We start from the raw sequence: 12,111 nt of genomic DNA on the forward strand, positions 1-12,111 counted from the left end.
ACTTAAAAGGGTTGATCCTGATGGTTGGTTTTGAGTTGCACGTTGGACAGGCCTCCTGGGATGTTAAATATTAGTCCACTGTTGACCATTAGCTGCAACATAGGCGTAAATGTTTGACAGAAGAGCATGCATACCAATACACTGACAAGTACACACGAGCGACTTCAGGAAGTCGATTAGTGGGAATGGAAATGGACATAGAGTAGAAATGATCCGTTGTGCAGACCCTGGACAGTGTTTCTGTTAAATCATTGGTGCGCTGTTAAATGATTTACATTCTGATGGGCCCTGCAGTCCCAGAACTGTGATTCCAGGCATTCCTCCACATCCAGCCCTGACAGTCTGTATCAATTACAGCGGCCCTAAAGCTCTTTCAGCTGGTTAAGCGTAAAGAATTATTGACCCCGAGTCTTTCATATGTTCTCGTTAGTTCTCTTAGCCCACACTTCTGAGGTGGTTCGGTAGCAAATATTATTATCCATCTTTGAAATTCCTAAGCCCATAAGAGCCTGAATGATCTCCCTCCCACAAAAGATATAGGCTTGCTTGAGTGCCTTGTTTTGAATTACAGGGGCCAGTTCCGGACCACAGAAAAATAATTGGGAAATCTATGACTCAGAGTTCGGTTTATAATACAAGTGAAAAGTAACTCTTGTTTTAGCTAACTTCGATGACAGATGTGGTCCTGAGAACCTGTCGGCCGAGACGGAGTCCTAATTGATTTGGGAGAGTGCATGCCCTCAGGGAGGTCACATGCTAGACAAGAGGTTGGGAGTTGTTTCTGGTCCCATCACTGCCACTAAGGCCTTGTGACTTGGGCAAGTCCCTGATGGTTTGGGATTTCTGTTCTCAGTAAAAGCAGGGGGCTGGGCCAGCTGGGGTCTAACTCTGTCCTAGCTCTAACTTTCTGTACTCCAGTCGCTCACTATAGGATCTAGTGATATGAGGCAGAGCAAAGAAAGCTGCACGTTTATGCTTAAAGTTGACCACAGAAGTATGATGTCGGTTGGTTTGGTTATTATTCTGCATGCTAATGGACTCTAGGTTTCTCTTGAAGATCTGAACTATACATACCAGTACAGTGTTGTGCACTTAAAATTTGCTAAGAGGATAGAGCTCATGTTAAGTGTTTTTACCACAAAACACATATACACACACAAAGGGATGCAGGAAAGTTTTGGAGATGACGGATATGTTTGTTACCTTGAATGTGGTGATGGAATCCCAGGTGTCTGCATAGGTCCTAACTCATCAAGTTGTATATATTGAACGTGTGCAGGTTTTTGTGTATCAATTTTACCTCACTAAAGCTATTTAGAAAAGAGAAATGAACTATGTACATACTGAAAAAATATATATTAGATTATATATCTATATATAAAATATATAAAAATATAAATATATAAAATATATAAATATATAATATATATATAAAATATATAAAAATATTTTATATATAAAAAATCTATATTAGATAAGCCAAGGAGAGGTTTATGTCCTCTTAAGACCATGTCCATAGATCACAATTAAATGATTGAGGGAAGAACTGATAGGACAGAAGCATCTTTAAACTCAGTTTCTCCAACAGTGCTGACCAAGAGAACTTTCTGCAATAATAGAAATGCTCGATATCTGCTTGGACACCATGGTAACCAATAGCTACACTGAACTATTGAATGCATGAAAGAAATGCGACTAATGCAACTGAGGAACTCTATTTTTCATTTTATTTAATTTTAATTTAGAGTTACAACCCCATTATAACATTTCCTTCAATAAAACCTTACTATTGGTTATGAAGTAAAGTTGACAAAGAAAATGCAATTGGTTATCAAGTCACCTTACTCCATTGGTTAATCAGATTAGCAGATTTGTAAGAAGTTTGGAACTGGTCCACTCTTTAATTTCTCGTCAAGATTTAAAGATGAGGCCTTTGGGATGACTGTGTAGGCCCAGGACCACTGGGTCCATTCTGGGTGAGAGCTGTATAAAGGATGTCAGTGAGCATTTGGGACAAGGTAATTCAGGAAAATTGCCTCGAGGACCAGAGACATCCTATGAGTATTTGAAATTCTGGGAAACTCCTCAGCAAAGGAAGACCAGGCCTCTTTTTTAGAGAGACGTCATAAAGAAGTCATAGTTAAAATATCAGACTTACCTTTCTTGTTGGTTTTTCCTTCAGGAGTTGATTGATGTGGACAGTGAAGTGGTGTTCGAATTAGCCTCCTATATCTTACAGGTAAGTTGTTCTCCTCTCACCTGTGTATCCCGGGGCTTTACACAGAAGAACGAGGAATAAGACAACCTATGCACGGCCGGCTGCCATATCCACTAGCTTGGTGTCTCCTTATTATTTTTTTGCCGCAAGCAGGAAAGAGCTATTAGGAACACTACACTATGGCAGTAAATAGGAGCTTCTGGTATTCCAAAATTTTAAGACAGCATCTCTCTCTGCAAAGGAAAATTGTGTTATAACCTATCTGCGGGAAACTGAGATCATCCAGTGGCCCCATTTTCTTCAGGTGTCGTGCCCTCCTGCACTCTGGAGAAAGCCAAGTAAATAGCAAGAATTAATTGCCGAGAGAATGCTTCACACCCCTTGGACAAACAAGAAAAAGACCTTTAGCCTATGTGGAAAAGAGGTGTTACCGAATATTAGCAACAATGGCAATATTAGGAACACTGGCAAGATGCAGTGAAATGATGCCATTAATTTATTCCTTCAGCAAGATTTACTGAACAACTACTATGTTCGAGGCAATATGCTAGGTTCATTAAAGGTTCTGTGGTCCCTGCCTCCAAAAGTCTTTAGTATAATCGGGAAATAGCCCACAACATGAGACAGAACAAAAGGTAGCACACGCCAGACGGTGCCTAGACACACATTCAGATTCAGAATCTTTAAACTAGAAAAAGTTAGACCAGGACCTAGAGGTGGAAACTTGCATTTTGTCATTTTAAATCACTTTCTTTGTATATAACTTTCTAACGTTTAGTGTCTCACATTCAAGTGGAAAATGCAGAGCATCCTTTCTTAATTATATTCCTGTAGCACACAGGATGATGGCAGTTGTAAGCTGAGCTTATTGAGTAAAAGAGTTGTCATGACTCTAGAATGTGTTTTAAAGTCTGTAACACTGGATGAGAATGTTTCACTGATGTTGAATTTTTTCTTCTACAGGAGGCAAAGGGAGATTTTTCTAGGTGAGTTTACAAAAGATTGTTTTTTGCTTAAAAGTGTATTCTGTTGCATCTCTATTGAAAGAAACTATTCTGCCTATCCTTTGTAGGAAGGCAATTTATTAATGTTATATATTAATGATGAGATCCAACTCTCAACTTGTTAATTGAAACAGATATGTTGGGTGGAGGAAATATAATAATAGCAAGGAGGGGGCCGGCCCCATGGCCAAGTGGTTACATTCACACACTCCGCTTCAGAGCCCGGGGTTTGCCAGTTCGGATCCTGGGCGTGGACCTACACACCACTCATCAAGCCATGCTGAGGCGGCATCCCACATAGAAGAACTAGAATGACCTACAGCTAGGATGTATAACCATGTGCTTGGGCTTTGGCGAGAAAAAAAGAGGAAGATTGGCAACAGATGTTAGCTCAGGGGCAATCTTCCTCACCAAAAATGTATACCTTAAAAAAATTACTGAAAAAAATAATAATAACAAGGAGGATATTCTATACTAAATAAAAAGCCTAGAGGTCACTAAAACGCAGAGACCAGACCCACTGTCACACATGGCCATTGTATTGAGGTTTGTCAGGTTGCCCAAGTGTCTCTGTAGAACCTTGAATCACCATGATGGTGTGAATATGGCTACAGATAACCCTGGCAGCCCTAACACGGATGTGGACATCTTCTTTTCTGGCTGTTTTAGTCTCTGATCGTCAAGGGGCAAAATGCTATTCCATGGGGAGGTATCTTTTATGGAAGTGTTACAACATAAATATCCCATGTCAACTTTCCTTCCTTCTCAAGATATTGTGTTGGAAAGAACATAAACAGACTTAAGTGCTGGGAATCCTTTACACTGTTTTAATAACCTTATAGAATGACAAACTGCAATCTTGTCATTCCTTTCTGTAAGCATGCCTGTTGACCAGCATGGCTGAATTGCCTCAAGACCTGTCAGAGTTCTTACTGGAGCCTTCACAGAATAGGGGGTTGCAGCCATCCACCAATAGGATTCTCGCTCAAAGACAGACATTACTCCTGGAATTCTGTTTTACTGACACCCCCCTGAGGAAGGTCCAGGGTAGCCCAGACTTTACAATCAAGGTCTAGAGGCAAAAACCACATGCTCAAGAAGACACAGCATCAGGGCATAGGATTCTTGCCCATTGGTAGGAAATTAGCAAAATTGGTATTAAAAAGAAACATAAATCATACCTTTCTTCTACAAAGGAACATGTATGTTTTCTCATGCTTTGGGGGTCTGATCTGTAAATGCAACATGAGCTACTTCAGTTTGGTGATCCACCTGTACTTGTCTAGCTTGGTCAAGTTCAGGCATTGACTGCTTTTTCAAGTCTTAGCTGCTTTGTCTTTGCTCTCCTTGTGAATTTCTAAGGCTCTCTAACAAAGCCTAAGGCATATGTCCAGATAGTTCAGCAAAAGCAAAAATTATTTTATAGTCTAAACAAGGGTCTGCAAACATTTTCCATAAAGGGCCAGACACCAAACATCTCGGGTTTTGCAGGCCATACTGTCTCTGTTGCAATTACTCAACTCTTGCTTTCTAAGCACAGAAGCGTCCATAGGCAGTAGATAAGTGAATGAGCGTGGCAGTGTTCCAATAAAACTTTACACACTCGGAAATTTGAATTTTGTATAAAGTTTCCTGTATTGCGAAACGTTATTTTTCTTTTAATTTTTTTCCCCAACCTTTTAAGAACGTAAAAGTCATTCTTAGCTCGCAAGCCATGCAAAAACAAGCAGAGGGCTGGATCTAGCCAGTGGATTGTAGTTAGCTGACCCCTTATTCTAAAATATAGTGCCTTCAGCTCAGTTTGAATATTTGCCTAAGGAGACTTCTGGGCCCCTTTTATTTAGGTTTCCCAAGTTCTTGCTATAAAACAGTAGTAGTCATATTTTTTTTTTTTTTTTTTTGACTAAGGCTTTTTTACAGAGCCTTAGCAGGAGACCTGGAACATGGTAGATGACCAGTAACTGAGTGTTCACTGAATTTGTTGAATGAAATGTTTTCAGGTTGTAGGAACTATACTTTGTCCCATTTTTTCTTTCTTACTTTTCTGTGCCCTTCATTTGGTATTGGAATTTGGGGGTTTTGATAACTGCAGATTCATATGTACTCACAAAGATTTCTGGAGTCCCATGAAAAATGATTTAACCACCACAGATCCATTGGATTCCATTGTCTGGTCTACTTACTCTGAAGATCCATTTTTCTCCCAGTTCTTCTGCTGGCTTTGAACTCTGCTGTAAATATTATTTATTTTTTAGAGTACCCTGACAGCATGGAATGTGAACTGTGGACGGCATAATCTGGCCCCGCAGATCATGGGAACATGCGGCCACAGGGATTGCCAGGGAGGAGGAAGTGCAGGCCTGGCCTCGCAGTAATTCATGGCCCCCTAATGAGCTTGTGGAATGCCAGCTTTTTGCCTTCAGGGAAACAAAGGATTGTGGTTGAGCTTCATTTGTCAAAGTCCTGCCTCCCAGTTTGTTTGTATCAGCAGCTGTCTGGGGAGAGAAATAGCTCTCAGCAGGGGACAGGTCAGACACCTTATCCAAAAGGTCAGTTTATCTCCTAGTGTAAAACTCACATCTCCGAAGGTGGGGTGATCTGTTACGTGAGATTTCCTGATAAACACCCCTTGTCTGTAGCAGGCCCATGGTTAGTAAAACTCTCTTCAGAGGTCCAGAGAGAATAGGATGCTTGAATGGCCTGTAGTTTTGGAAGAAGAGAAGTAATTCTAAATTCCTCATTTGTACCTTTTCCCATCTACATCCAGGAAAATCCCCCAAACATGGAAGTTGACAGCATTTGGTTTGGTGGCTGAACATTAGGTATTTTAGATGTCCCATTCTCATCATTTAGTATTATAGAAGGTTGTTTTTGCTGTAGTAATAATTAATGCACGACTGTACAACCTTAAGTTGTATTTAACCGAATACCTTTGACTTGAATACATACCCTGTAAATATAATACGTTCTCCTGAACAACATTAATAAAATGAGATGTTAGCTTAGAACACACAGAATACTGGGGAAGGCTTTTGTATAACACATGGTCCAGGGCTTAATTCTAAGATATTCTAGAATCTAGAGGATCAAATAACCTTTTAAACTAATGGTTGCCCACGAAAGGCAAAGTAACTCTTTCATAACCTGAAGGTCCTGAGTCTATAAATTCCTAAAACACCATTTTGCCCGGGATGCTATTATCCTGTGTATTAATATTTCAGTGAGTATATATACAGATTACATTTATGCAGAATGAGTATTAAAAATCTACAAATTATGGGAGCAATTTCCTTGAAGTACAAGAAGGAGAAAAGGGTTATTTTTACAAAAGGGAGAAGTCAAAATGCTGATACACTTGACTAGAAAGAGAACTATGTCAGGATCACCCAGAATCAGAACTGCTCTTTCTCAAGAGGCTCACAGGCGGTTCTGTTTCTTCTTTTGGCCTGTCTTTTGGCTCAGCAGACCCCTGAAAGTTTATTCTTATGTAATTCCCTTTTCTTTCCAGTTAACGGAAATGCTCACTTCCTTGTCCTATTGAACTTTAAAATGAAATGTTGCATTCAACGTTGCTGAAAGAAAATGACAGAGGGATAGATAGAAAAGAAGTATTGTCCATGATAGGAAGAAAAATAGGCCACCCATGTTCATATTTTAGCATATGGTGGACAAATTTGTAAGATAGCGTGAACAGTTTAGGAAATAGTCTTATCGAAAAATAATATTTTCTCGCTTGTATTATTTTCCTTAGCACAGTGTGGAGTCATGGTATTTCATTTCCTGGTGTATATGTATGTAAAGAAAGGAATGCCCATCAAGACTCAAGAAATCACTAGAGTTGGCACGTCTGTTTAAAAACAATTAAACAGCCTAAGAACTGTTAACGCTGGCAACGATATGGGCAAATATTAGGTCGAGAAGGGTCAACACAGTTTAAAAACAAAAAGTCCTGATTTGGTCATCACTGCTGAACTTTAGTCAACTAACACATTTTCTGTGATTAAGACATACTTTATTTATCATACTGCAGTGGTTTGAGTACTAAGCATTGATATTTCCAATAAAAAAATTTTTTTTAAACCTTGGGTTATTGAGGAAAAATAATATTCTCTTCCTTAAAAGGTCAATGCAGGGAATACCTCATTTAATCTACTGAACAGGACATTCAGATGGTAGAGTTACATTCTAATTTAATTTAAGGGAAGATTTATTGCTGTACTGTGCTAAGCAAGGTATTACTTACAAGAACTTGATTTTTTGTTTTTTTTCCCTAAAGAGACGTTAACTAAAAACCCTAGTGGCCAATCTTCATCTTCTGATATTGAGAATCACCTCCCTTTTTACTTTCTGTCAGCCCTTCTGAAAATGTGCAACCAAAAAAATGGAAAAAGAAAGATTTTAAGCAATATTTTGCTAAATCGGTGAATTGATTAAAAAATACTTTATGCTGAACAGCACAAATAAATGCCTAAATCACACTACCTTTGATAGAAAGCATCATCCGTACGTTAACAGGGACTAGTAAAAAACGTCTGTTACATAGAATTTTTTGCTAACAAGATTTATAGAAACCAGATCAGTAGAACTCTGTTCCTCTGGACCATCTGTTGGGACCTGGAAATATCTTTGTCACAGAGGACCGGATGTACCGATGCTAATCATTAAAATGGGATTCTACCAGCATGAGATTTCTGAGGACCAGTAAGCAAATAGCACCTGTAAAAGGCCGAAATTAAGGAAATTCCGTGTAAAGATGCCTGGGCCGCATTTTGCTTACCTGTTTCGCAGAGAGTGTTGTGTGCTTATGAGAAAGTGGGGGCCACCCTGCGTCTGCATGGTCTCTCCTCCAAATAAACACAGGGACCAAAGAAAAAGAAGGGAGGTTGTGATTGAATACTTGGGGGTCACTTTATATGGTGTCTCTCCCAAGTTAAATGCTGGTCCACGTGAGAGAGTATCAGCTTATCAGAGTTCACTGGCCGGTAAGAAAGCCTACTTTGTCTCTGGTTTATCAACCTGCAGGTTTCTAATTCTATTTCTTAAAAATAGTAATAATAAGGGGGGCTGGGCCAGTGGCACAGCAGTTTGCATGTTCCGCTTCGGCGGCCCGGGGTTCGCCGATTTGCATCCCAGGTGCGGTCATGGCCCCACTTGGCAAGCCATGCTGTGGTAGGCGTCCCACATATAAAGTAGAGGAAGATGGGCATGGATGTTAGCTCAGGGCCAGTCTTCCTCAGCAAAAAGAGGAGGATTGGCAGATGTCAGCTCAGGGCTAATCTTCCTCAAAATAGTAATAATAATAGTAATAATAATGCTTTTAGAAATAGAACACATTACTCAATCCGTAGAAACAAATAGTGGTCCTTCATTAACAAGGGAAATCAATTTTCGCCTCCATTTTAGAAGAGGAGTTGGGGTACATATTTATTTGTGCTGAAAAATTCCTTTTAAGCTCCACAGACTGCGCGTTCTTAGGTCTCTGGGAGAGCAGTTAAAAGCCAAGAAAAACCAAAAGTCTTTTAATATTTTATCTTCTTGAAACCGTGGGACCATGTGTTCACTAGTCTGGAAAGATAAAACGAAATTTCTGTGACCAAATAAAAAGGACCCTCTTGATTTTTTGTTCTTTGTTTGAAATTGGTTCTGCCTTTGGAAAGAGCATTTGTGAATTACCGTCAATGGAACTTGGCTTACTGGTATCTGAAAATTCAGGTTTATGGGCCTTCTTTCTCAGCCTAGACGATGTCTTTTAGGCAGTCATGTGTTAAAGGAAGAATTTTAAAAGGTCAACAGGAAAAGAAGACAAAGAGCTAATTTTCTTCGAAAAGGCTTTTTTAGGAGCATAAACATTTGTATAGATTGCTATCTTTAAAAAGATGACAATGTTATTTGTTTGCCAAGCTAATAGACAGTGTTGAAAGTTGATTATTCGGAGGCAGCTGTCTGTAAATCACGATTCAGAGTCTACTAATGTCATTGCTTCACACTCACATAAGGGTCTTTACTACTGCAACTCAAAGCGATCTCAGTTTTAAGTCATTATTAGAGCATTTGATCATTTAGGGTACATTTTCCTACAATTTTTAATGGGCCTCTTGAAAGCAAACAGCTGGCTTTGATCATACAGTAAGAGTAATAGATTTGCTGAGATTTTGAGATAATGAGTAAAAAATATTCAGACAGTTGTGTTTGGAATAGTCAACATTTGGACTACAACTTACATAACCGCCAGAATATCTTTAATACCCAAACGTGCACATTTTCCTATTGGAAATCTCCTAGAAAAAAGTCATCCGTTAAGCCTAAAACACACCTATCAGCCCAAAGAAGAGTTTTTGTGGGAAGAATGCAAATTTGTATAAATCTCATTTATTGTTTTATCCAGAAAAAAGGAGGGGTGTGTGATGTTTTCCTGTGATTTAAAAAAGGACTTTGAGGGCAAAGCAGCTGGAATCTTTCACACCAGCAAGACCTTTTGAAAGGAACAGAATCTAAGAAAATTTGAACGAAATGCTCAAGTTGAAAAGTTATAAATTGTTAGAGAAAGCTTTGTTTTTGTGCACAAAAGTGCATTTTCCTGAGCTTTTCAAGTGTGTAATTCACATTTTCCAAGGATAGAAAAGTGTTCAGATAGCGTGTTTTTCAGGATGATATTCTTCAAATCCTATGGGAATTGTTTAGCGCTAAAGTAAGAAGAAAATTTTGTATTATGACATCTTGTCTCCTTTGTTAAGCGTTTATCTATTATCAGTATCATATTTTGAGTTGGCCTTGTGAATAACAAAAAGGTTTATGGCCATGACACCTTGTCAGTTTCTCGGCGTTAAGATTGCCACTCTAAAAGGGGGTGTTGTATAAGATTAATCAGTTGCTACTTCTTGTGTTCTTTGAGTAGAATTATTGCCTTAAATTGTAGGCTTACAAAATCTTTTTAACTTGCTTTGAATTTTAGAAGTTTACAACTGTTAGAAATTCACAAAACTTGTCATGCTAAGAAACCAAACTCACTCATTAAGAAAAAAATCTTTACTTAGATAAATTAGCAACTAGCATCAGAAATGAAGGCACATAATTTATAAATGTTTCTAAGTTTGCCCCTCTGTACAGATGGTAAGTTAGTGTGGCATATTTATCCATGACACATGCCCAGAATCCAGAATCCCATGCTGGAAAAATCTCAGAGGGTCCCCACATGCTTTCCTTTTTGCACATGACAGACAACATCCTCAGCCACCAGGTTTGCAAACCCGGAAAGAAAGTATATGACAGGGAGGAGACGGGCAAATGCTCTCGTTTTCTTTGCTGTAACCTGAACTTTAACTTGGTTCACAAAGAAAGAAGAGGAAGGATGGAAGGAAGAAGGACGGGAAGGAGAGAAATTGTTCCCTGCGGGGTTTGTAAAGATCAGCAAAGAAGAAAAAAATCTGCATCTTCCCTTATTCTTCTGTCTCGGAGTTTTAGATTCACTGTACCATTGAATAAAGTCGTACAGATCCACAGTGCATCTCTGAAACTTTAAGGTCGCAGTGTTTCCAAATTCAGAACTTTGTAGGTTTTAGATGGGTGGTTCAGGGGGTTCCTTCACACTCTGAGCAGGTCTGGGGCAGCAGCGGGCTTCCAGTGTGTTAATGCTCCTGCACCAGGACATGGATCTTCACTTGAAGAGAGAAAGGTCGAACATTGCCTCGTGTAAAAAGCTTAGGTTTGCCACCTGGTGGGTTAAGAAGCATTTGTTTCTTAGAGCTTTTTGGATTTTGGAATTACGGATAATGAGGACCTGTAATACTCTGTTTTACTTATGAAATCTCTCTCCCTGGAGATCTCTACCTTCGTGATAGGCTCATAAAATCCGGAGGAATTGGTATGACACTAGCATCATATTACCGGTTCTGAAATTCGGGTTAGTCCTTTCTGTTACACTAGTCTGTCTTTCTGGGTTTATTGCTCTATTGTCTTAGCGCCCGTGCGCATCAAAACACTGGTTTTGGGAAGAATTCTTCCACACTAAGAGTCTTCCATTTGCCCCTGGTTTCTCCTGCAAATTATGAACATCTCATTTGACCCGAGGGGAATCTCCTGAAAAAGCATTTTGTTGTTTTTTTAAAGGAAAACAAGCACATTGTAGATTGTGCTAATCCTGTCAAATTGAATTTTTGCTTTCTTCACTGTATAGTGTCTTGGCTAAATTTGTTGTTGCTGCTTATTTGTGGCACATGCCCTCTTTGATGTATTGCTAGAAATCTGTTTCTCACACTGGATCGTTCCAACTTCTCATGCTTTATGAGCAGTACAGGCGGAAGAGAGACACATATTCTCAAAAAATTCCCCTACATCAAAGACCAACACAGCAGTGAGATACCACTTTTTTAGCGGCAACATTAATAACTACCTAAGAGTTTTGAGTAATATCTGGTTAATATTAAAAATAAGAAGACTTTGAGTTTTATTCTTAGTTTAGCAACTGACACTCTAAGAGACCTTTCTTCTTTTACTCAAGAAAAGAAACCCCTGTTAGAATGTGAATGGCTTTAGGGTATTTTATAAGTTGGCATTTATCAGATGCACTGAACTCTGGGGGAAATGTCTGAGTGGAGCCCTGAGAGAGGAAGCTGGGAACATCTAGCACCTTCATTAGGTGATCGCGTCACAAGTCTCTGGAGATGGGGTGACCAGGTCTCCAATTATGACAGCTTTCTAATTTACAGCCACGGAGTCTGGCGAGATCATTGGATGGGGCTGGCCACCTCGAAGTTATCACAGATGTTTACAGACAGCAGAAAAGCAAATAGAACATTTCTACATCATTGTCCTGTGGGAAGGATTAAGAGCCATGGATCCCTTCCAGAATGTAATGGATTTGGATGGGCTTCACGCCTTGGTGATTTCTTG

General features: G+C 39.3%; 1 protein-coding gene across 12 annotated transcripts in view; it reads left to right on the forward strand.

The window, feature by feature from the left end:
* The window catches only part of FRMD4A (FERM domain containing 4A), a 584,597-nt gene that overhangs the window by 472,662 nt on the left and 99,824 nt on the right, over positions 1-12,111 (forward strand). For all 12 annotated transcript variants that reach the window (XM_070500878.1, XM_070500880.1, XM_070500879.1 and 9 more), the window contains 2 exons: positions 2,183-2,239; positions 3,182-3,204. In XM_070500878.1, coding sequence (XP_070356979.1) covers positions 2,183-2,239; positions 3,182-3,204 — 80 coding nt within the window. The remainder of the gene's footprint in view (positions 1-2,182; positions 2,240-3,181; positions 3,205-12,111) is intronic.

This window comes from Equus asinus, chromosome 29 (assembly GCF_041296235.1).
Source record: "Equus asinus isolate D_3611 breed Donkey chromosome 29, EquAss-T2T_v2, whole genome shotgun sequence".
NCBI classification, from domain to species: domain Eukaryota; kingdom Metazoa; phylum Chordata; class Mammalia; order Perissodactyla; family Equidae; genus Equus; species Equus asinus.